Source organism: Pyrus communis, chromosome 12 (assembly GCF_963583255.1).
Source record: "Pyrus communis chromosome 12, drPyrComm1.1, whole genome shotgun sequence".
NCBI classification, from domain to species: domain Eukaryota; kingdom Viridiplantae; phylum Streptophyta; class Magnoliopsida; order Rosales; family Rosaceae; genus Pyrus; species Pyrus communis.
The window spans coordinates 18,034,666-18,060,531 of record NC_084814.1 but is presented as its reverse complement, the minus strand read 5'-3'; the positions used below and the strand labels follow the sequence as shown (position 1 = coordinate 18,060,531).

The 25,866-nt window shown below is 37.1% G+C and overlaps 2 protein-coding genes and 1 pseudogene across 3 annotated transcripts; 1 reads left to right on the top strand and 2 right to left on the bottom strand.

The window, feature by feature from the left end:
• The first annotated feature begins 9,361 nt into the window (after nucleotides 1-9,361).
• LOC137710615 (uncharacterized) lies at nucleotides 9,362-13,946 on the top strand. Of its 2 annotated transcripts, none has more exons than XM_068449684.1 (9): nucleotides 9,362-9,516; nucleotides 9,629-9,764; nucleotides 10,101-11,327; nucleotides 11,496-11,586; nucleotides 11,751-11,908; nucleotides 11,995-12,046; nucleotides 12,481-12,560; nucleotides 12,653-12,746; nucleotides 12,857-13,946. In XM_068449684.1, the coding sequence occupies exons 3-9, from the start codon at nucleotides 10,158-10,160 to the stop codon at nucleotides 13,441-13,443; spliced, it is 2,232 nt and encodes a 743-aa protein (XP_068305785.1). In that variant the 5' UTR covers nucleotides 9,362-9,516; nucleotides 9,629-9,764; nucleotides 10,101-10,157; the 3' UTR covers nucleotides 13,444-13,946. The 2 variants fall into 2 exon arrangements, with proteins under 2 accessions (XP_068305785.1, XP_068305786.1); XM_068449685.1 differs by having other exon boundaries at nucleotides 9,951-11,327.
• A 300-nt stretch (nucleotides 13,947-14,246) lies between these two features.
• LOC137711352 (uncharacterized) lies at nucleotides 14,247-17,858 on the bottom strand (annotated as a pseudogene).
• Nucleotides 17,859-20,183: 2,325 nt separating this feature from the next.
• LOC137711449 (short-chain dehydrogenase TIC 32 B, chloroplastic-like) lies at nucleotides 20,184-23,015 on the bottom strand. Its single transcript, XM_068450691.1, has 8 exons — nucleotides 22,816-23,015; nucleotides 22,500-22,731; nucleotides 22,287-22,366; nucleotides 22,044-22,200; nucleotides 21,485-21,566; nucleotides 21,286-21,373; nucleotides 21,147-21,193; nucleotides 20,184-21,039 (listed from the first exon to the last, which is right to left on the bottom strand). Exons 1-8 carry the CDS (start codon nucleotides 22,937-22,939, stop codon nucleotides 20,836-20,838), a joined length of 1,014 nt encoding a protein of 337 aa, XP_068306792.1. The 5' UTR covers nucleotides 22,940-23,015; the 3' UTR covers nucleotides 20,184-20,835.
• Between the last annotated feature and the right edge of the window lie 2,851 nt (nucleotides 23,016-25,866).

The window sequence follows — 25,866 nt, the reverse complement described above, 5'->3', positions numbered from 1 at the left end:
TTAAAAGCATGGAGATCGGTAGGCAGGCCATGCGCTTATTATTGAAATCGACAAGGCCGGCATCAAAGCCAAAACTCAAAATGGTCCACACCACCTGCATTTCCCAAAACAGCCTACTTTGCTGGTTAAATTTTGAAACTGATATCCACGTGCTAATCCATGCTGATTAATCAAAATTTAACTCATTTTAACATGACTTTGTTAAGAGTGAATTTCACATCAAAGAAAGAAAATTTACATGCTATATGTTTGACAATAAATCATATATTCTTAATAAAAATCATACATATGTTAGGTTTAAGAAACGGTTCAACAAAAAGGGAGTGCATTGAAAATATTATACATTAGAGAGTAGAAGTCTTGCATTAAAAGATATGGAAAGGAAATGAGGTGCCGGCGTTTGAACCATAATTCCTGCTGCCGAGACTTTTTTATTTAGTATAAATTGATTTTGGGTTATACGCTCACATGCTCGAACATGCAACCTCACAATACTAGTAACTAGTTGGCTATGTCATGTAAAACACCAAACTTTATCATTAGGTTTAGTTGGAGAAGATTGAGATCAATCACCTTAATTACCTAATTGTTTGGCATGACTTTGGTCGCGTCCCATGGTGTAGTAATTTTATATATTGTTTTAGAAATGATATGCTAAATTCTGGCCATCGATAATGCAAGGCATGATTTTAAGTATATGTGTGTGTGTGTACATTAACTAATAATGCATGTGCAATTATTAGTAATGCATACACGAGCACGCACAAATAAAAAGAAGTGCATTTGCCTTGATCTGCTAACTTAACATTGGACATGGATTTGCCATGCCTATTTGCCTAACTAGTTGACATACACAAAAAAGAAGCGGGGGGAGTTCTTTAATAATTTAATCCCACATATTTATATTATATAGTTTGATTTATATTTGTCGGAATGCATGGAATAAATACTTGGATAACATATAGTTGGGTGGGTGGGTATGAGTCCTATACCAACATTCGTCGATGCTGCTGGATGCCACGAATATCTTTTAACAATGCATGATCTCTGGCCATCATTTTAAGTCAACATAAGAGAATGTAACATGTGTTTTTTTTTTTTTTTTGGTAAATGAAAGTGCTAAACTCTCATGAATCCATTTTTGTTGTTTCATTCCAGATAAAACCACTTTGAAGTATCAACTAATGTAAGAGGAGTAATATGCTAGGGGAGGCTATGGCGAAGTCAAAATAGGAGAGCACTTATCTTGAGGTGGGCTTACTACTTAGATGCTTTCAGCAATTCTCCGCTCCGCACTTAACGACCTAGCGTGAAAATCTTCTCATTCGCAGGAGAAAATTAGTTCATGGTAGAACTACACTATCAGAGGTAAGTTGAGCCACTACTAAACGAATTGGAAAACATGTCAAAGTTCCATTAATTAGCTAGGAATACAATATAATTGTTTAGGATTAAATTGTGGTGAACCAAACCAAGTAACCAACCATCAACTACATATGAAGTCAACTACTTACTGCAAGGCCAAAAGTTGATGGAGACGTTGCAACCGTATGAAAGATTGAAGGGTCACATGATTAGATTCAAACAGTAGTTCTGAAACCCAGCGATAGTACGACTAGACCATTACTACCGTCCATAATACAGGAAAGGAGGGGGCCTCACCACCGCACTAACCTAAAAAGCCACCAAGAATGGAGCCCCATATAGGCCATATGCAGTCTTCCTAAACAGGGCGCACAGAATTGCTACTTTTGGACCACCGCCACCAGCACGACCACCACCTCCGCCATCAGGCTTTCTAGTCTGTGGCGGTGCAGTACTTGTCTAATAAGCTATCTTCTTCTTCTTCTTAGGGTTGAAAATAATGACAATTGCTCAAATCTTGAGATATCCTGATGATCGATCAATGATTCAATTACCATATAAGATAAGAGAACATTCGACAAATTGCACTTCTACTTGTGTATTTGATCCTTGGTACAATAGCCTTATTTTCTTGGGCCTGGGGTTGGGCCTAGTAAATTCAACTTTAACCATGAATTCTAGCATGAGTCAGTTGCATTTTTTTTCCCCATAGTTTTTAAAGTTTAACATGGGTGAGGAGAAATCAAACATGTGTGTCAGATTTATGGGTAGATACTGTTAATCATTTAACTCACACACCATTTAAATCTTAAAATCGCAGTCAAATTTTTTTTAAAAAAAATTGGTAGATACATGTGTGGTTGGCCAAAATAGTGTCTGCCCATTTGCACTCTAATTTGAATTCCCATGGAATTCAATATTAGTCATGAAGTTTACCATGACGCATTACATTTTTCCCACAGTTTTTGAAAATGAGCATGAGTATCAGGTGCAGGGTAAAATGCTCTTTATCACTTAAGATGTATATCATTTGAAGCTGCATTTAACGTTTTGTGAAAATCGCAAATAATAAGATAGCGCATCTGCCTCCTTACATTTTACGGGAAAGTGAAATCATATGTTAGTTGATCTTATCTCTGTAAAAGATTTGGTTTATAATGTCGTAAATCCAACCGTAGTTATAAAAAAAATGTAGTAAAAGGCCAACTACTCCTATGCCAGCTTATTGTGGAACAGAGTAAGGGCATAAATAAATAAAAGTAAAAATAAAAACAAAAAAACAAAATCCTTTCCCATCTACGGATTAGGCTTTGTATACATATTGGGCCGTTGGGCTTAGTATAAGTTTAAGCGAAACATTAAATCATGAATGAAGCCATTGTAAAGCTCTTTTATCAAATTTGATTCATACGACGTTTATATTTTCGATTAGTAACATCAATATTGTAGCAATAGTGACTCAACGCACAACGGAGGGACAATTTTAAGAAAAACCAAAGCCACAGGTGATTTTTTTTTTTTTTTACCAAAGTATCGAGACATAAGCCAACATTTAATTAAATTAAGATCCAATCCAATAATTGCCCCCTTTTCGTATAACAAATTTTTGTCATTCCACGTACGCGAAAGAAAGTTCAACGCAGTAACACTCTTAGGGTGCGTTTGTTACACCGGACTGTCTCGGACTGGACTAACTACGAGGATAAGCTGGACTGGCTTAGACTAGATTAAGCTGGACTAGCTTAGTGAAGCGTTTGGTGCAGTGTCGGACTAAGAAGCAAGATAATGAAAACAGTACTGTCACCAGTTTGATGTTTGCTCAGACTAGGAATACATTATTGTTCTATTTTAATTGCTTTTTTATTAAAGATATTATTAAAATTAATAATATTGGATGAGAGTAAGACTCAATAAAAATACAAAAACCAAATTTTCTTGCTAACGAAAGAAACATACATGATTCAAGAGTAGCATTGTTCCAAACATGAATATAACAAAGTGCTCTCCCAACAATCGACAGGGTTCAAAACGTTTTTCTTAATTATTCACCTTTGGTTTAAAGTTAGTAGATTAGAATCGAATCTACCCCACACATCATTAACTTGAAAGAAATGGTTCTCTGACAAGTTATCATTTTGTTTACATGCTTCCACACATACTCCGCAACCTGAAAATACATTGAACCAACACAAGGGCATGTCAGAAATCTAGACACATAGTTTTCATTTGAAACGACGTTTGAAACTTGAAGTACATTTAAATGACAATATATAACATATCAAGTCTATGATTATAAGTGAGTGATAACTATATAATCCTCCACGGCATGAGGATTACCACCACCACGGGTAAGGTAACTCAAGCAACTCAGTGTACTTGGAACAAAGCACAATTATCACTACAAGCACCGCATGCAGCTTTGTTATTCATTCTTCTACAGCACTAGCAGCACTTAGGTCCACACTGAGGTCAAGATACTGCTCAAACATTCCAGGAATTTTGGTTAAACCTTATATGAAAAACATGGTTCTATGAAACAGTAAAAATAAAAAAATAAAAACAAACGCATGTTAGTTAATCAAGAAATATCCATTGACTTCAAGGATGACATGAAATCGAAAACAACAGAACCAAACTAATTGGGCAATGCATAAAATTTTATTTCTTAACTTCCCTGTTATTAAGGTGTACATGTTGAGTACATCTAAGACAGTGCACTCAAAGTTTGTGGAGGCATCATAACTCTGTTAAACATAAGAATCCTTTTGTCAGGTGTGCATAAATCATATTGAAGAGTTCCCAGTACAGGTCAAGGCTTGAATAAGACTTACGGTTGATATAAAGCAATTGTCCAAAGTGGGTTCATTATCAGGCTCATATCTGTCATAAGTCTTAAAAAATATCTCGTCAATAGGCCCTAAAAGGTCAATCCTTGGCTTTAGCTCAGTCTCGGGATGATCAGTCTCTGCGTCTGTTAATATAAATGCAATAAATTTTCCCTTTGGAGCAACATTGTGAGAGTAGGAGCAACATAAAAGATACATGTTCGGTCAATAAAGCACCAAAGAACTGGCCACCAGTAATAAGAAAATACATCAAAAAAGAAACAGGGATAACTCGGGATGAATAAATATCTACCAACAAGCTATTGGTTCAAAGTATACACGAGTTCCCCAGAGGCCTGCTCTAAATACCACTGTTTTCTCATTTTGGTAATAGTTTGGAGTCAAAATGATAGTAGGATAATATTAATATGCATCAAGCAAGTGTTACCACGAAACCCTTCCAATAGTTATAGAATAATATAACTGACTATACCCTCTACCCGATATAACATTGCAACTGCATATCCAATTACACAACAGGAATTTAAAATTTGTGGTTTAGACATTGTATGCATATAAACTATACCATTCCTTTCTTCCTATTAAAGAAAACCCATTTCCTTGCTATAGCATAACACAACCTAGTCATGGGATTTTTTTTTCTAAAGCAACAGTTACAAAGGACCTTCTCAAACATGCACACGGCATTCATTGCAAAATAAATATTGGTCCCAAACAAAAGATAAGAGAACTCACATATCTGATCTGCAACCCAACTGCTTCTGTGGCAGGATAACCTACACTGAGTGAGATTCATTGGTGTTTGGAATTGGGTGGCTCATGATGGCAATAGCTTTTGCAACTTTACCAACCTTCCTAACCTATCAAAATGCAATAAATTTTCAATAAGTGTTGGGGAATAAGCATTTTTCTTCACCCTTCAAGCAAGATACAGAAGAACAGAGAAGATATTGTGTCCCTTGCAGACCTATAAATAAAAACAACCATATGCATACTTGTAAGGCATAAGATGAAGTCTCTAGTTGTCACTCTTGTTAAGTCCATTCCCTCATGTGTTTTAGGATCAGTTTCATTATAATCTTGAACATATAGGATGAACTTGCGTGCACGACGCTTTTCACACAGACACATGAGTGGAGATTTAAGGACCTTCATGTCAGTTGCTGGAACCTTGTGAACCTGTTGCAACAATTGAGATCCCACCCGTAAGGTTTAAGATGAAATTTATACAAGACAGTGTGTGAGTGCCTTTGTGAGTGTAGTTAATAAATGCAACTCAACTCATTTCTCAAACCCGATACCAAAATCCAAAAACACTAGTCCAACATGATACCAAAATTTGTTGAAACCAGACCTAAATTACAAATTTAACTTTGCATCCGCCCTTACAATGGCAATTTCGTGATGATTATCATCATTTTGGGACTGAAAATGGCATAAAATGTGAAAACCCCAAATTCTAATCTCAATTTGACCCTAACAATCAAAACCCTAATTTGTTCAAGTGCAGAGGTCTATTATTGAAAATTTCTCAAACCCAAAACATCTAAATCAAATAAAGTCCAGTAATATCACGATCTGCAAAAAAAATCGAAGAAATAATGTCGGATTCGAAGTTTACCAGACAAGAGGAGCAGATGAGGGCGAGCAGGATGCAGAGATGAGGATAAGGAAGACGACGATGAGGGAGCTGGACAATGAGGGAGTAGGGCGAGGATCGAATCGCAGGAGAAGGGAGATGACGGGATTAGAGGGCGGCTTAGCAATCCTTTCCAAATCGGGGGGTCTCGCTAAGACCTGTTAGCGAGGGACTCAGTCGAGGCGAGTCCCTGCTAATCCCACTAAACTTAGTACAGGTAGGGAACAAACATAAGACTAGACTAAAACTTAGTCTAGTCTAGTCCAATGATGGCTAGTGATGCCAAACAAACACACCCCTATTGTATTGTATGCAGAGTTAATATAATCTTCTGTTTCCAACTTATTCTTCCAAGTCATCTTTGTTCGCCCCCTTTTCCTAATGCAATATATTTTTTTAGCGTCAACTGAGTCAAAAAAGACACAACACAAAAATTATTAGTAAAGAACAATGAACGAAGACTCATCATAGCAAAATTGGGATTGAGATATCAAACTAGCATTAAGAACCGGAAAGGTTAAAAAAGGAGTGATGATTTTGACACGCCTCTTTTCTTCTCCTACACACTTCGATATACTTTTGTCTTTCTACATTGCACTACAAAAGATGATCACAAATAGGTAAATTACGATTGCTAATATGAATGGATGCCGAAATTAAAGCAAGCAACACAAACTAATGCAAGGTTGAGTGTTTACAAAAATAAAGGATGAAACGTCGAAAAAGAACCTATTTAGCTTCACAATTAAGTACATGCGGAGAAGCTAGCTAAAATGAAATTGAATGAGATAAGTCTTTATGCGTTGTGTTAGTTCCTAACAACAATTATTTTAGAAATAATGGGGTAATGGGCAATCCATATGGTAACGAAAGTTTACAGGTAATTGTTGGAGCTTGTTCAAAGTAGCCTGGCTTAGGAACTAGGAAGGACCAAAAAGTGGCATGCTAACTGTTTCAAAGTTCAACCCCCAACAACTTGTTTTATAAAAATAAAAAATAAAAAAAATAAAAAATGAAAAAACACTTTTCTTGTCACAACCAAGGCTAGTTTAGTGGGTTTAGAGAGCCCTAGCCAGATTATGGGTCGGGCAATTGTATCAATGTAATGTAAAGCTTTACTTAACAAAGTTTTTTTAATATGACACAATTTTTCTTTCGAAAACGTTCTTTATTTAATATGAGACTCAAGACTGCAAACTTCAATAGAATTGCTTTGGGCCGACCCCGGTCAAAACTCTTTGCTACTTAGGTCAGGTGTTATGGATGAGAAACTCCTTGCCCTTCATGTAGAAATATGATTCTTTAAATTCCAATGTAAACGTTTGTACAATATATAAGGATGTATCAAATCCGTTGATGTAAAAACCTAATTACAATTAAAAACTGCATTTCTAATATTACAACATTGAGGAGAAGATTCCAGTTTGATTAAATATATTCAAACAATGCTGTATATATGTGATGTGTAACAATTCCTTCCTAAGTAGATTCACTATAATCTAATTTTCTTGAAAAGAACATTACCTACAACCATTAAGTAACAAACACTTATATTAAGAAATGAGAAATGTATGTCTCTATCTTTATTATTATTTTTGGATAGAAGTGGCCGGTTATGCTCATATATCAACTTTCCCTTCTTTCTTTTTTTTTTTATTGAGAACACAAAAATAAAAACTATTTTTTCTGGGAAACTGTTAACCTAATTTGTTTGAACTCCGAGATAACTTGAACTTTTCAAAAAGGGGCTCCATTGGCCATTGCAAGAAGAAGAAGTCTCAGTTCAAATATGACGACCAAGACTACAGAGTCAAAATGGGGTGGTGACACGTGGGATGATAACAAAGGTAAGGTTGGTCAACGCCCTTTTTTGTTGGTAGTAAGAAAATTTTAAAATCAATTATTTTTCTTTTTTATTTCGAAAATAAGGTTTCTCCTGCTGTCGTACGTGCATGTCTCATAGATTTATCTTATTAATAATATAAACTTGTTACATGACGATGGGCACGAGGAATACATATATGCGCATGACACTAAACAATGGATAGTTGATTTGTTAGTATGTCTATTATTAAACAAGGATATTGTTCGCAGAGATGAAGCTAGGAATTATACAGAGGCGACTTCCGTTCCTTTGGTACTACTTGTACTGGGAGTTGCTACACTACCACGTTCACTTTTTACGATCCTTAGCTTTCAACTACTTCTTAGGGTTGGAGACTCATTGGGTACTCCATGTTTTAAGAAACATGTATCCTCAATATGACGATTCTGACCACAATAAGTACACTTCAAATCATCGTTGTTCTCCATTGAGAACGCATAAGGATTCGAAGGAGAGGGTAATTCGATCCATTCAAGTTTATTAAACTTAGCACAACCGAGATATAACTTTGGATCGTAATTAACTGAGTTCAACATAAGATTACTTGTTGAACTCAAGATCCCTTCTTTCGGCTTCTGCTCAAAACTCTCATCTCCTTCGTTCATCATCCTGAGGACAGTAACTGGCAGCAGCGGTAGCACATGCACGACAATGTGCTAGGGTTACATCAACAACGCAAAAAGTTTTAGGGTTTGTCTACGAACTCGGCTGGTAGAATGCTTCGATATGAAATTTAGGAGTTAGAGGTAGGTTAATTCTAGTTTGGGCAATACTAGACTTGACTTTACTAAATATACTTGTACAACATTTCTTTTCATGTTTTGAAAATTGGGGTGGGCTAGAGCCTATGACTTACACTGCTTGGCTATACTCTTGGTTGTTTGCACATACGTTAGACGGTTGAAGCTTAATTTTAATTCAATTTTCAGAACTTTTACAATTTCATTGACAACAAAATATGTCATTATTTGCATGTAACTGTTATAAGAATATTCTTTTTAAAAGTTATTTTGACAGTTCAAAAATATCATTGTGCACTCTAAACGTATTAAAATATTTTAGGATAAATACGATTCGAAAGAGTGCATAATCACTTTTTTAAAGTGCCAATAGCGTCAGCCTTTTTTTTCTGTTTCCAAATATTACAAACTACATGCAAGTTCAATATATTCAATAGATTTCTTTCTTGTATCGGTGAAAAAACATAATAGATTTCTTTCTTGTAAATAGAATTTCTTACCCCATATATTGAACCATCTATTAGTCTTCACCACATCCCTAGACTCTGCTAAATGTTGGGCGAATTAAGAAAATTAAATTGCATGATTCCAACATTTAGTCAAAAAAATCCGCCTAACCAAAAATCACTCAACAAACAAGAAACAAAATAAAGAAAGGTCTTCAATTTCCTCTCACCGTTTTCCAATTAAAATTCCAAATTAAAAATAAAAATAAAAATAAAAGCCCACAATATTCACACAAAATGCAAATTATTCTCTTGGAGATCGTAAAAAATTATGAAAAGTATAAAAAAAAAATTAAAATTAAAACACAATTAAGTGAAAATTACAAAGAAAAAGAAAAAGGGGAATCAGAACAGTCCACAGTTTATAATTTACAATTACAAAGGTAGGTTAGAGAGAGAGAGCGCGAGAGATCCGTACCAATCAAGTTGTATCAAGCAGCAGTGTGGTTTGTCGAGGAAAGATACAGGGAGAAAAAAGACACGCAGCGCAAACAACAAGGAGAGCGCGAACACCTTCCACTCCCTTCTCTTCCTGGTACTGGCGCACAATCCGAGGCAGATTTTTGCCCTTTTTCTCTGTTCTTGTTTGTTTTATTTTACATTTATTGTTTTAGTTTGTTTGATTTGTTTAAAGTTTCATGCTGTAGTTATTCTTTGCTTCTCCAAGTGGGAACTGTTGTTGCTGCTAGAGAGAGAAAGGAAGTTGGAAGGGGTTGGGAAAGTGGAGATCCCCATGAGAAATTAAGATTTCTGGGGTTTGACCGAAGTTTGGTAGTGATCCAGGTGAGCAAAACTCTGCCTTTTCAATTGTACCTGTTTCAGATTTTGTTTTGGTTTTTGGAAACAATCTGTTGGGTGGGTTTTTGATCTGGGCAATTGGGTTTGTCTTCTGTTTAGAGAAAGTCATATGTTTGGACTTGGGATAAGATCATTTCAGGATCTGTGTTGGGTTGTGTTTTGTTTTTGCAGTTTGTGGATGTTGTTGTTGGGAAAAAAAATTGAGATTTCAGGTTCTGGATAAGGGAAAAGATTGATTTTTTGGGTTCTTCTGGTATCAAATTCAGAGATTTGATCATAATTTGAGTGTCTGAATTTTTCTGTTATTTTTTGGTTGGTTAGATTTTGACTCAGGATTTCATGGGTTGAAAACTGAAAGGAAAATAAAACAGTGAATTGATGGGGACCTTGGGGAGTCCTAGTGAAGAGCGTGAGGATCATTTTTATGATACCCGAGAGGACCTCTCTTCGGTTTCGGATTGGGGTTCAGATTGCTGTGAGGACTTTAGTTCTGGTGCTTCAGGTTTCTTAAGGTATGAGGAGGTTTGGGCTAAGAACCTGGAAAGTGTTCATGAGCGCCGCCATAAGTTCCTGGAGTGGATGGGTGTAGATTTGGATTCGCATTCGACGATGACAGAAGACTCAGAAGATATCTTTGTTGACAGAATTAAAATTATTGATAGATATAGGGAAGATAGCGGGGTAGTCTTGAGAACTTCGGGATTGGAAGTGGCGTCTTGCTCCAGTCAGTCTACAGTGTCTTCTCTGTCAACTGAAGCTCGGGAGCCACTGGGAAATGGTGCTTTGGATGATACTCATTCCACATCTGCAATGAGGAATTTGAACAGAGGAATGAATGTCATTGTGAATGAATTAGGTCATGATGGAAGGCTTGGCAGATTAGGTCAAGCTGCGCTAAATCAATTGGTTAATGAGGAAGTTCATAGTGCAGCGGCACCATCTCCTTCGATTGAGCAATTATTACAGAGAGAAGTTAATAACGCTAGGTTCTTTCTTGATTCGAAGAAGAAAGTTAAAAGGCGATGGTTTAGGAAATTAGGATTTGGGATTTGCATTGCTGATAAACATGAATCTCCGTTGAATCCCATCAGTCTTAAATCTGCATCAGGTGTAGGGATGCGAAGAGTCCGAGTTCATCCAAGTAAAAAACGGACCAAGGAACTATCTTCACTATATGCTGGGCAAGACTTTTCGGCACATGAGGGTTCAATTTTGTCCATGAAGTTCAGTCCTGATGGGCAATACTTGGCCAGTGCCGGTGAAGATGGTATCGTGCGAGTGTGGAAGGTGATTGAGGATGGGAAATTCAACAAATTTGATATTGCTTCTGATCCTTCTTCTCTATACTTCAAGATGCATCCATTTTCCAAGTTAAACTCTCCAAATGTGAATAAAGAAAAACAGAATAAGGCGCAGCAATTGGGGCGATCATCAGAGTCAGCTTGTGTCATTTTCCCTCCAAAGGTATTTCGCTTATTGGAGAAGCCTCTTCATGAGTTCCGGGGACACACAGGGGAGGTCTTAGATCTCTCATGGTCAACGAAAGGGGTTAGTGATACTTTTGGCTGTGCTATCTCATTTTTAATATATGCTACTTTATTTTTAGAGTGGTAGGAAATTGGATTTTATTTCCTATTGCAATTATTCATTGCACCAGTGTTAGTGTTGATTCACTGAACTTGATTGAACTAATGGCACCTTTTGTGTGCGCTGCAGTTTCTGCTCTCATCCTCAGTTGATAAGACGGTCCGTCTATGGCAAGTGGGATGCAACAGATGCCTGAGAATTTTTTCTCACAGTAATTTTGGTGAGCCTTGCCGCTTGTTGGCATTATCTTTAATACTGTAGTTACAGGTTATATATATATGTGTGTGTGTGTGTGTATGTATATATATATCGTTTGATCTCAATTCTTTGTCCCATTTTGAAGTGTTCTGCAATATCTGTCTAAAGATGTGATATTTGATGCAGTGACATGTGTTAATTTCAACCCTCTGGATGATAATTATTTCATCAGCGGTTCAATAGACGGAAAAGTTCGCATCTGGGAAATTGTTCGTTGTCTGGTTGTTGATTATATTGATGTTCGCGAGATAGTCACTGCTATATCTTATTGTCCTGACGGAAAGGTCTGTTGGATTTTTTGCTTTGGCAATGAAAAATTAAGCATAAAACTACTTGGATTTTGTTTAACTTTGTTTCTTGATACTTGTAGGGAGGAATTGTGGGTTTGATGACTGGAAATTGCTGCATATTTAACATCATAGGTATGGAGACCTGATAGTCAATTTTTCTGAATAGTAGGCCACTATAACGCTTCTAACTACAACCCAACTCTTAAGCATAGCAGAAAACTGGGAATTCCTAATAATTAAATGCTAGTTAATCTCCTTTTTTTCTTGAAAATCGCGCTGACTTGAGATGATTATCTTGGTATGTCATTGCAAAATATCTTTTCTTTTGTTTTGTTTGGTCTGATATTGCAAAATATCTAATGTTAGATCCTTACATGCCCTTCGAACGTGCTTGTGATATGTTGAAAATGTCTCACGTTGAAAAAAATAAAAACGTGTGGGGTTAGTGTATGAGCTCTTGCAAGCCAATTTTGCAAGGGCGAGATCTATCCACAGGCCCTTACAACTTTTGCTCTTTTTTGTTATTCTGTCTTTGTAGTTCGTGATCGTGGTTTCAATATTTTCAGATGACCATATGGAATTGGATGTTCCGATAAACATACAGGGCAAAAAGAAGTCACCTGGAAAAAGGATAACCGGCTTTCAGGTTTTTATGGACAAAATCTTGAAGTTTTTTCCTTCAATTTTCACTTTATGGAATGTGGTGTACAGTATACTAATGTAAATATGATTCCTCAGTTTTCTCCAAGCAACCCAAGCAAAGTTATGGTGACGTCTGCTGATTCAGCAGTCCGTGTAATTTCTGGGAGAGATATCGTCTGCAAATATAGGGGTATGCATCATCTTTTACTTATCTTCTTAATTGTTTATAGTTATTGTTACTCCCCACCCCCCAAAGTCTGCAATGATTATTTCATTAAATGTTTTATCATTCCTCATTAGGTCTTCGAAATGGAGGAAACCATACGTCCGCATCTTTTACCACTGACGGAAAGCACATTGTCTCAGCAAGCGATGATTCAAATGTACACATCTGGAACTTCAATAGCCAGGACATGACCTCTTCGCGATCGAGGAAAATATGGTCTTGTGAGAGTTTCGTGTCCCACAACTCCATCATTGCTATACCTTGGAATGGTGTAAACAGCTTGCCGGGAACACTTCCATCCCCCAGATTCATTGGGGATGTGCCACAAAGTTGCCTTGATTATCCACCAAAGCATCTCAACTTTGATGAGAAATTAGATCAGAAAATGCACCTCTCTTCGCCCGATTGCTTCTCTTTGGGTCGGGGGTTTTTGCTCGAGTCCTTGCCAAGGGGTACCCCCACTTGGCCCGAGGAGAAGCTTGTAAACTCAAGTCCAGTACCCGTTTCCCCAGCGATGTGTAGCTCCGAGTACAAGTTTTTGAAGAAAGCTTGCCAGAGCTTGTCCGGTTCTTCTCACATGTGGGGCCTTGTGATTGTCACTGCCGGCTGGGATGGACGGATTAGAACCTACCACAATTACGGGTTACCTATTCGTCGTTAAAATCCCTGAGACTGCATTTTTTAGGCAGTGGTTTTGCATCCTTGCAAACAGAGCTGGTAATTGTTAAATAACCCTTGGTGCTTGTCCAATGCAGTATTACTGACAGTATGCCAAAAGACAGCTCCAAGGTGGATTTACCTAGTTTGTGCCCCTGAAGATTTCCAAATGTATTATAGTCCAGTCGGGTTGTGCCAGGTGGCGACCGTTTATACGATTCAAGTGCAGTCCCACCAGGTGGCTGGGGGATTGGTTTTTGGTTTTTGTAGTTGATCATCTTATACAAGTCAATTGTATGATTCTTTAATTTGTTGGTTTTTCAGCTCAAGAAATTTTGGACTTTCATGTTGCTGTAGATCCCTGGAATTAGAATACGTGTATATAGATACAAGTGTGTGTGTATAGATACAGGTGCCCGTGGGGCATCTTATAAAAGCCTGCATTTAGAAATACTGTGTTCTTGACATTCCATTGATCAAAATTAAATTTTGGGTGGTTTGGGGGGCAGTTGCTCTCTCTCTCTCTCTCTCTCTCTCTCTCTCTCTCTCACATTTGAATATCAGAACTGCGAATGTATCTGATAACGTTGATGCTGTTCTGTTTTATTTTTTACATACAACGATATTTATGCTAAAGAGGGATTCGAACGCTCGATAGTTCTTTGTTTCGAACTATACCAAATACTAATACAACGGATCTACCGTAATATTAGGGTTAAGCTACACATAACTGACACTCTAATACAGATGAGTGTCATCAATGTGGTCAATTTGGTGCGTGTAATAATTCTGAGAAATGGACTAGCTCATAGATAGGATTTGGAGGATTATAGACCAAAGTGGCATCTCTTATTGATGAAACTGTGTAATAAGGTACATAGAATCAAATAATAAACATTCAACATAACATCATAGATCCATATACATTACGGTTACAACGTGAATAACTACAGACATTTACATCTTCAGAAAGGCCACAAGTCTCCCCATATAGACTTTCGGGCCAGCAGATGTAATGTAGGCTTCTTACTCTTTGTGACAACCACTCTCTGAAGCTCACCTTCTGAACCATCCCGTTTGGTTGATCGACAAACATCCATTGTAACCTATTTGCCCCTTCGTACAGGCATATAGATAATCCTACCCCAACCGCCACCAAGATCAGCATGACCTGTTTCATCTTCCTCTTCGTTGTTTTTGTCATTTTCATCCACCACATCAGTTTCCATAACATCGGAATCATAGTTAACTGGATTCGGTTCTTCAAATGGAACGAGGTCAGCTTGCTGCGAGCTAATTAACTCATCTGTCCAGGCCAAACAAAAATTCTCAGAACCAAAGAAATAATTGTTTACAAATGGCCAGAATGTTAGTATTAATGCAATACATCACAGTTCGTAATGTGTTGGGGGGGGGGGGGTGGCGGCGGGGGGTGGGGGCTCATCAAGATGTTTATACTGAAGGATACTCATTTAAGAATTACCAAGGTCTATCTCGAGATCTTCTGGACTCCGTTTAGCATGTTGCTCCTTTAAAGTCTCAAATTTCATACCATCAAGCGGCCAAGGTTCCCTAATCACATTACCAAGTGCAACCATCAGAGAAAGAATTCCTGACACAAGTATATACCAAACTGCGAGGGAAGTACATATTTGGACAGGAATTATTTTATTTAAGAAGTTATTGATTGACTTAATTCAAAATGTTTATGATTATTATCACTTAATTAAGGTCATTGACAGTTAAAAGAGTGTTTATAAGAAAGACACTCAGTTAGGCAGAACAAAACCACATGGAGAAAGATTAAACCAGAATAAAAATTAACTAAACCATTGTATAACTGTATGAGAATGGGTTTTTCGGCATCCATTGTCTAAGAAGAATATTAGAGATCCCACATTCCACAATTTTGAACATGAACACAAAAAGTACTAACCGTGGTCTTTGAGGGCCTGAATGCAACGAAGCTAAATTTCTCATCTTCAAGGCCACGTAATGGTTCCCACCCTTGGATCGCTACAAAAATATCAAGGAAGGTAATATCAATTAAAGAGGAGGTTCCAACTCACAACTGGATCCAATGATTGTGGATGGATTTAGGGACGAACCTTGAATGCACGCTGAACAGATGTCCTCTCCAAGCGCTGAACAAAATGACAATACTTTCCAGTATTTTCCAGCGGACATTGTCCATCATGAGAGCACTACATCAAAAAAAACTACAAAATAAAATGAGAATTCACAGTTTTAATGAAACAAAAGGAGAAGCTGGGCAACATATTAGTTTCGAAACAGAAAAATATGAGCTAAAGAGCTCTCATACTCACCGGAGCAACTATAAAAGCACCACTCTATTGAGTCACTAAGTCCTTTGAAGTTTCTTCAGTTCCATCTTTAGATTTATGGCATTTCTAATAAGTGATGAGTGTGTCAATTATACATGATTGTTGAGACGCAATCCCAGTACATAAATTGAACAAGCATTTTAACTCAAAATTCATCTCAAAGAACAAATACAAGAAAAACAACTTACCCTTTTTTCCATCCATAATATATGAGAACGCATCTGAGAAATGATATTAGATCCTTGCAGTGTTCCAGGTTCAATCAAAACCTACAAAAAATTTAGGAAAATCAAAGGTAAAAATATTAGGCTAAAAATTGGGAAGTTCCAAACTGAAAATTGCCATGATAACAATTAAAACATGGATGGTGAACAAGATTCAGTATGTCTTTCTTTTGCCGCTGTTTTCAAAATTGTTTGTGAGAAGAGCATAAACCACATGATACTTGTCCTCTTTGTTAATGGCATAAACCAGGGCATAAGATCAAGCAAAATTGTTCTGTCATGAAATCATAGTGAAACACGAAACTCATCCATACACAAAAGTAAAACATACCAGGACATCCCGTGTAAGATCCCATAGTTGGCATACTATAGTAATTCGATCCTTGAGCAATGGTATCTCTCCAAGCACATAGGACTTCACCCCATTGCAACAAAGTACAAAGATAAGTTATTATTCGTATCCAATATTCCAAGGCAAACATGGTGTTTAAAATTTATGGAACTTACAGCAATTACAAGGTCATGTTCTCGCTCTGACTTGGTGATACTTTTTGTCAATGACTGGAGGCTATCATAACTATGAATAAGTGGCAAGTTCTTCTGACCTAAAATAACCATGCCATAAAGTGGTCAGATTTTTTATTGAGCTCCGTGACACTCTTTGATAATGCATGAAACATTGCAATAGGAAATTAAAGGTTTTAGTAGATTGGTTCTTTAACGACTGCAGGTTATAGACAATTTATCTGGAAATACTATTACAAAAATAATTTTGGCAAAATAATATCAAGACTAGTTTGAACATTCAAATCGTCAAGAACCTTGTGTAAGCTTCTGCCCAGCCCGCTGCATTGATTGGGATGGCTCCACTTAAATTAACTTTCTCCAAGGAATGTGGCCAGACTTCTCGTAGTGCCCTATATCATTCAATTTACATCATAACCAAATTCATAGTTACACACAATTAACAATCGAAAGATAAAGCCAAATGAGCTTCTCACCAGAAAGCCGAGCCCATGCCAGCTCCAAAATCTTTAGCTGGAGAGAAATCAGGTATCCTTCTACGAACCTGTAAAACAGCAAAACAAAAAACTTCATCAAACCTATTCCATCGAAAACTGAAACTTCAGAACAACTCTACATCCAATTCCACCATCCACACTCTTAAGCACAATAACGTATCAAACTGAAGGTAAGCACCTCATTTCTAGCAAAATTGAAAATAAATTCCTCTACTTTCCACCATTTCTCAGCTACCAACCAAATACAGCACCAATACGCATAATTCAAAATCATACAACACTACCCGGATAAAAAAAATTCCCCAATTCATACCTCCTTGAGAACTCTGTGACAGGCAGTGAAGACAGCAGGCATCCTGGAAGCAACATAAGCAATGGTCTCGTCGTCTCTGTAGGTGAGACCGATATCTCCATAGTTGCTCCTGATCTTCCACCTCTGCGATTGGTCGACAGACCGCAAAGGGTCCTCAACGAGCTGCTGTGAAGTCGCCGTAACAAGCTGCGAGTTCACATCCTTGATTTGGCTGAAGGATTCCGATAGCCTCAGCACCTTCCTCTTCATGTGGGGCTCATCCTGCCCTAAAATCCCAAAACCCATAAATTAAATTTGCATAACTTACACAGATAATAGACATACATAGTTTTAGAGAGACAGAGAGGGGACCTCGGAGGTATTTTTTGATGGCGCGGCGGAGGCGGACCGGGGTTGTGAGGCAGCGCTGGGATTGTTTGGCAGCGGAGCGGAGGGCTTCTTGGGTTAGGATCTTTTGGGCGGTCTCTGGGAGCAGAGTCGTCGCCATTTCCGGTTGGCGGGAGGAGATCGATCGAGAGAGCTGGGATGGATGAGTTTTGTTAACTTTCTTCGGGGGTTATGCGATTTTCAGGGTTTTAGCGTTTTGGGCTTGATTGGGCTTAAATGTGGAGGTGCATTTACATGTGGTTTGGGCTTTTATAGAGCTTAAACAAGGGCCATGTATTGATCAAGTGTGATTAATATAATACATTAAGCCGATGTTTACTTAATTGTTCAGGTATGAGATAGACAAGTCTTATACCAGCTTGCGGGAGGTAGTACGATGACGGATGTGCTCGAGCGAATTGAAGGGAATGGTGTGCAAAGGGCTGCCCTAGCACATGTGCTCGAGCGAATTGGGAGCTCTATATATGGTGCTATTGTACAAGCGCAGGATAAGACTTTTTTCACTTTCTTTTTTTCATATTAATCGGGGACCTATGTTACAACTAATTTGTAGAGATAACTATGTAATTCTTTTAATTTTTTCTTAAATTCTAGCTCCAAGAGTATTTTCACAGATGTTGAAAAGTTTGCCACCTTTTTTAGACCTGGAGTTCTTGATATATGGTAGAACTTTGACAATGTGCAGGAAGATGTGCCTCCAGCTATTCTCTATATACTATTCATAAGGAACGAAATAACAGAAAATTCATAAACGGGAAACTTTTCATCCCTCTGGTTTTCTCTTCAAGACTATTGTGGCCTCACTTTGTTTAGCATTCCGATAATACGGTTTAGTGATATTTCTCTTCGATCACTTATAGATGTCATAGATTGAACTCTCATAATTAGCGATTTCGATATCATAATATTGTTGATCCATTTTGTACCCGACTTAGTAATCAACTGAGATACATGAAAAATGTTAGGCAGAGACAGAGATGATACTAACTGTAGGGAGAAGCAAACCATATTAATTGTAGAGAGGGAAGACTCAGACAATTAACTGCTCTGTGTTTGGTCTGCATGCTCCATTTAGCCTTGGCCTTTGGGAATTCGTGTGTAAATAGAGATAACAGGAAGCATTAATAAGTCCTTCTGATCGAGACACTTAATAGCTAGCTAGGGTTTCTGTAAACCGCGGCTTTGTGTTTTCCGACCTAACCATTTCACAGAGAGACCCCTCCTGTCTTTCTTTGCAATAAAAGGTCTCCCTCTCGTCTTTTCCTTTATATTTATTTTGAGAAATGTTTTACTGTGACCATTGCACAAAATAATCCACGACCTTTTTTTGTTAATTTACATATTATAATATAAGAAAATAAGATGAATAAGTATACATGTTATATTTCATGGACATAGGACATGTACTAACATGTTATATTTCATGGACATAGGACATGTACTAACAAGAAACATACATATATTATATATAATATTAGTGAACTAAAAATCCCACAGATGCAAGATCGGATTCGTATATATTATGGCAACGATGGAACCTCGATAGTCTCCCTTACTGAACCGAACTTTGCCCGCCCAACAGATGGTTAAGGCCACAATGGGCAGTACAGGCATGCACGAACGCAAGAAAAAAGGCTCATTTGACTAAAATTCACCTATTTCACTATTTTTCTATCTCAACTTCCTTCTTTAATTCCGTCGGCGCCATGGCTAAATCCCAACTTACCAACATACTTTTATACCTTGTCTACCTATGAAAAAATTTCTGGATCCGTCCGCATGTAACGTTTGGAGATTGCAAATTTTACTTTTGGAAAGGCTTTTGAGGACTTGAAACTTCCTTTCCTTGAACGCATGCATCAGTTACAGACAGTCACCAGACTCAGCACGCATGTTGGTAGTACACCCCATCACAGTAGTCCCAAAGATACTCTTCAAAATACAACCACCACCACCACCACTTGCAACTAAACCACCACCACATGCAACTAACTGACCCCATGCATGTCCTTAAATCTTAATATCCTCCATATATCATTTTCTTCTTCTAGTCCATATATACAAACATAATATATTTCCTCCACATGCATGCCCTGGAAAAATAAAAACAGATATATTTTCCGTGAAGAAGAACCAATATATATCTTATTCAAGTACATGCATGTATTAGTTAATACAAAACTAGGGTTCCAAGAACTTTCTTGATCTCCAACCAAAGTCCACAGTTAACTCTAAATAATTCGATCAAATCATTGTTTATGTATACAGTAATGAATGCAAAATACTTGTGATTTAAGTAGTTAAGAACATTACTCAAGATCTTAATTTCAAATTTCTCTACTCTAACATGGCTTGTATTTAAAAAAAATATTTTTTTTTAAAATGCACCAATGACCAATCCAATATTCTAAGAGAGTAAGACCAGCATCATCTAATAACGTACACCTCAAAAATGATATAGAAACCAACAAAATAAACAACTTTAATTTCATTGGTCATAACTTGATTCCAACTCTCATACATCAAAAGCCTTTCTTTATCTAAATATTTATAGACTTTTTAGCCAAAATAGTTTTTGAGATTGTCATAACTCCTCACTTTGGTCTCTGAGATTTAAAATCGATAGAATTGGCCTCTGAAATTGTCCACCGTCAATCATATTAGTCATTCTGTAAAAAATCTCCATTAAATTGAAGAAACCACCAGTTCAGGAGGAGGGATTGATTTGACAAAAATACCCTTAAATTAACAGATATTTCTCATAGAATGACCAAATTGATTGACGGTGGACAATCTGAAGGACCACTTCTATCGATTTTAAATCTCATGTACCCAAGTGAGAAGTTATGTCAATCTCAGACACCATTTTGGATAAAAAGACCATATTTATATATTCATGTCACTAAAACTACTATTTATGTTCAAACCTAGCAGTGTATTATAAATATTTCTCCTCCTTCTTTCCTAATTAACTCTCCCCTCCACTTTACTACTGTATTTTAGCTAGCTAATTTAACAGACACTAAGTAAGAACTAGCTAGTTATATAATTAAGATGCTTTTCTGTTTCTCTATATATATAACTGACGATCCGTTTTCCATTCTTTTAGTGCTCCAGCTGGTGGCTTGGATCCAAGATAGCACTGGAATCCTTGGACACCATGATTTCAGAGGCGGACCATAATCCAGCAGCTTCGCTTAAGTTCGACCCCATCTTCGACGGTGATGTCTCGTTGCAATCAGCAAAGTACTTCCCAGACACGCCCACCAGCCTAGGATGAGTCGCAACATAACATGTCGTCGCACTAGCCTTTAATAGTACAAATAACGAAACTAATGTTATCACATGCAGAATGTAATTAACGAAACTGTTATCGATACTCCAAAATAATCATCCGGTTATACCCATAAACTAACCTGAGGGATTGTTTTCAAGAGCTTTGAAGCGAACAGGAACACCAAATCTACATATTCAAAACTCTTTTAATTCAGCACAACAGTTTTACACAAATATTTCAACTAATCAATTCATAGTTTCTTGTGAAGAAAACCGAACCTGTGGCAAGACCTTCACGTTCTCGGGTGAGGCGGGTCTTAACAATACCCGGATGTACGCAGTTGACGGTCACGTTGGCCTCCGTTTCCTGATTAGTAAAAACAATAAGTTAATTACAAATAAACAAAACAAATTAGGGACAATAATTTGAAGAAAAACACACAGAAAAAAAACAAAAATCGCCTTTTAATCATCAAACCTTGAGTCTGCGAGCGAGTTCCTTGGTGTGCAAGACGTTGGCGAGCTTCGAGAGTGCGTACGCACGCGTCTCGTCGTACTGGCTGTGCTTCCAGACAAATTTTCCAATTCAGATAAAAAAAAATTCAAACTATTGAAGACAAATTAATTATAATCACTTAAACAACTTAAACAATAACAATGAAATCCAACTCGATCGATCGGCTACAGTTCCTGATCTCTCGTATCAACTCGACTGGTGTTTATTAATCAACGTGTTATGTAACATTCGTTACATTTTGTGGAACTGGATCCTCTCCTGAGCTCAGGATGGAGATCCTCCTGAGCAGCCCATCCGAACCGTTAAAATTTGATTCAACGGCTTCAAATAGGAGACCTTTCTAAAAGTTATAATAATTGCAGTCGTTGGATCAAGTTTGAAAGGCCCGAATGGGCTGCTCATAAGGATTTCCATCCTGAACTCAGGAGAAAATCCAGTTCCACATAATTCATGTATTATGAACCTAGTAAAGTCATAGTACTAATAAATAAATAAATTCACATGTTATAGTATAAATTACCTTCCACTTCTGCTTATCTCGCCAAGATATCGGATCATATCGCCGGAAAACCAGCCGTGAATGGCCGACGACACGTTCACGATTCGCCCTTGAACGCCGCTAGCCGCAGCCGTTTCAATCATTGTGTTGAGCAACAGCTTCGTCAAGAGAAAATGACCTGAAAAAGTATTAATAATTATTGAATAAAAAATCCACAAATTTAACATTAATTTTAGATTTAGTGGGAGTAATAGTAATAATTACCGAGATAATTAGTAGCAAAGGTCATTTCGATTCCGTCTTCGGAAATCGCGTGCTCGTGCGCGAACTTTCCGGCATTATTTCTGAGACAAAACCAAAAGAACACTTTTTAGTCAGTTTTCTTTTTCTTTTCCTGCATTTTCTCGGCAACCAAACAGAAAACAAGAAATTGACAAACAAAAAAAACAGAAAACAAGAAAGAAAGAGAACATTTACACGAGGAGATTGAAAGGCAGCCGGAGGGACTCGAACTCGGAGGCGAAGCTCCTGACGGAAGCGAGGGAGCTGAGATCGAGAGCCATGACGATGATCTCGGAGCCGGGAAACTCGGAAAGGATTCGAGCCTTAGCGTCCTCGGCGGCTTTGAGGCTTCGAGCCGGGAGGACCAGCTTGGCCCCGCGCTTGGCTAAAACTCGAGCCGTCTCAGCTCCGATCCCTGACGTAGCACCTGATATAATCCGAAAACCGCACGATCGTCAGAGATTGTGAAAACTGTGTTGGACAATTCGTAATCCGACGTGGGAGTACGTACCTGTAATGATGGCGGTGATGTGGCGGAGATCGGGGGAGGCGTCGGTGACTTGCTCGGCTGTACTCTTTGAGCCGTAGCCGCTGGCGCCGGGGGAGCCGATTAGGTACTTGACGGTGTCGAGCATTTTTTTTGCGCTGTTATCACTGGTACTAGTGTATTTTGACCACGTTGACTATAACACAACAAAACAAATGAGAGAGAGAGAGAGAGTGTGTGAGAGAGAGAGAGAGAGAGAGAGGCAAACCACGTACGTTTTTGGTTAGGTTATTTACTGTGTCTGAAGAAGTAGGAGCCGCTTTGCATTAAATACATACGCAGACTGAGAGAGAGAGAGAGAGAGAGAGAGAGAGAGAGAGAGAGGAAGGTTTGGTTACGGTGGAGGGAATCAAGCGAGTTTGAGAGAAAGGGAGGGCAGAGGGAGGATTACATATTTGTCAGTGATTGATAGATCAGATTAAATTTTTTATTTTGCATGATTACGTTAATTCGGTGTATTTTAAATTTGCGGTCCGAGCTAATCCATAACCGTTCTACTTAATTAACTATTACTCAAATATTGCAAAGGCTAAAACGCGTAGATAACGTCATAATAAGTTACTAACTAATTAGTGTTTGAACTCTCATATTTATGCAGAGATATTTTTACAACATGCAAACGAACTCATAATAAAATCACATCGTAATAAGTATCGAACTTATCTTTCGTCGTACATCAGGCGAACATGATATCTCATCCAATCAAATGAAGACAAATTATTTCTTTAAAGATTGAGGGGCGGTTGAATTGGTTTTATATATTTCTTTGGGAGATGAGGGTTATGATTGATTGAACTAATGGAAAAGAATCAAGCAATAATGTGTGAAACCATTTACTACATCTTTTTTATAGCATCTAAACCATTAAAAACTTTTTTTTGAAATGAAAAAATAACAAGCTGCACCTGCCGGGAACCATTAAATTAAAGAAGTAGCAATAATGCACCGAATAATCTACTTCTATTTCTTGTTTATCTTTTTCTAAAAGTCTTTTAACATACTAATTTTCTAAACATTGTTTGAGATATCCTTTAATAAAATGTTAAAGGACACCGAAAAAAAAAGATCATACTTACTTTGTTGAGATATTTGTTAGTGTCTGTGGAATACGGGGTAATACACCATTTGTCACTATATAAGTTATGAGATACTTGTCTTAAAAATCTACTTAAGAAATAAAACTCCCCTTCATTATATAATGACACATGATACCTTTTCTGGGGCATAATAAAAAAAATTTCCACTTTTCTTGTATAATTGACATTAAGATATTAAAAACAAGAACTATGGAAATCTAAATCCATCATCTAATGAAATTGAAAACTATAACTTAAAGGGATCTGTGGCTTCAATATTAAGGACACTTATCCACTATCTCACTATGACAATTTGATGGTCGATCTCTTGAATAAAGATAAAAACAAAAAGAAGTTATAGAAACAATTTATTTTTATCATTCCTACGTTGGTTTAGAAAAATAATCTTGCAAGAAGGATATCATTAATCAGAAATGAATTGAGAAGAGAAATTTTTTTCTCAATTTCTGATACCACCTAAAACATATTGAAAATGTTATATACAATTTCTTTGAATGATTTCACTTTGAATTGCACTGAGATCTTACATGACAAAATCAAACACTTGACGCCTGACGATATATGCAGATGACTAAGTTAGAACAACATATGTGTTATTCGAAACAGAGTGCTGACCCAACTATAAAATCTCGACAAAGCATTAATCAAATTAAAAAGTAATAATCCAAAATAAGATGTATGTAATATTAATTCTTCACTGCAAAATCTTGTAGTTCCCTTCTGAATTAAGATATATGTAATAATTCTACAATAAAGAGCTTGTAAAACAATTTGAGGTGGTGGAATCATTGAATCAAAACATTGTTTTATATCCTAATGAGAGTATGAACAAAGCAAAGGCATGGGCATTGGCTATTTATTAATGAAAAATAATAAGCAAGTAAATTCAAAATAATCAGCCTCGAATAAAAACAGGTTACATCCTCGTGGGATAGTTGGTAAACCATTTGGGATCGAATCGAAGTTTAATTTATTAAGAAAAAAGAAATAGATAATAAGAGAAGAGAAGGCACAAGTGTGAAGGAATCAAGTGAACGAAATGAATGTCCGAGAGAGTGTGCCAATTTCTGTAATTTGTCAAAGGGGAATCGCACGTGAGGGTTCCAAGTTTCTGCAGATCGGTCAAATCCTGCCACCTCGAAGCGTGCATTTTCTTGGGATATAAAAGTCGCCTCCGGTCAATCATTCTTGTTCAAACCTCTTTTTTTTTCTTTCTATTTTTTATATTATTTATTCCATTTTTTTAACTTGCTAATCAATTAGGTTTTGATTTTATTTTGTTTTGTTTTGACTCTGGAGCCACTAAAATCAATTATCCTTTAATAATAACCTAATAACCTAAGACACTTTTTAAAACATAACTTTTTGAAGTCACTAAAGGTACTTAAGGTTTTGTTTAGGTTTAGGTTTAGGTTTATGAAAACAGCTATAGACAGGTTATGCATCCCATAACCTACTCTTCAACTTGTAAGTTCACGAATATATAATGCATCCGCATCACTCGATTGTTTCTTACATCTCATAAAACGATTTTTAGTGTCAAAAAAATCCACTTATGTCAAACAATCACATATCTATGTGCACCATTTCATTTCTCCTCCATATATATATATATATATATATATATATATATATCACATACACCATATATATGTCTTTACATTTGGCAAAATCGGACCTATACTAATGAATATAATAAAATTTAATTTGCATAATTGATCAAAGAGAATATATTATTTCTTTTAGGACACTTTAGTTGTGATGTGCAATAGTTTGAGAAAAGTTGAGTACAAGAGGTGGTAGATCCTTTATATTATTAGCCAAAAGGTCGATAATAAAGGGCAATGGGAGTGCATAATTTTTAGCTTTTTGAAGCACTTCTCTATTTCTATAGTGCCCCTGCCCTCCTGCGGGGACC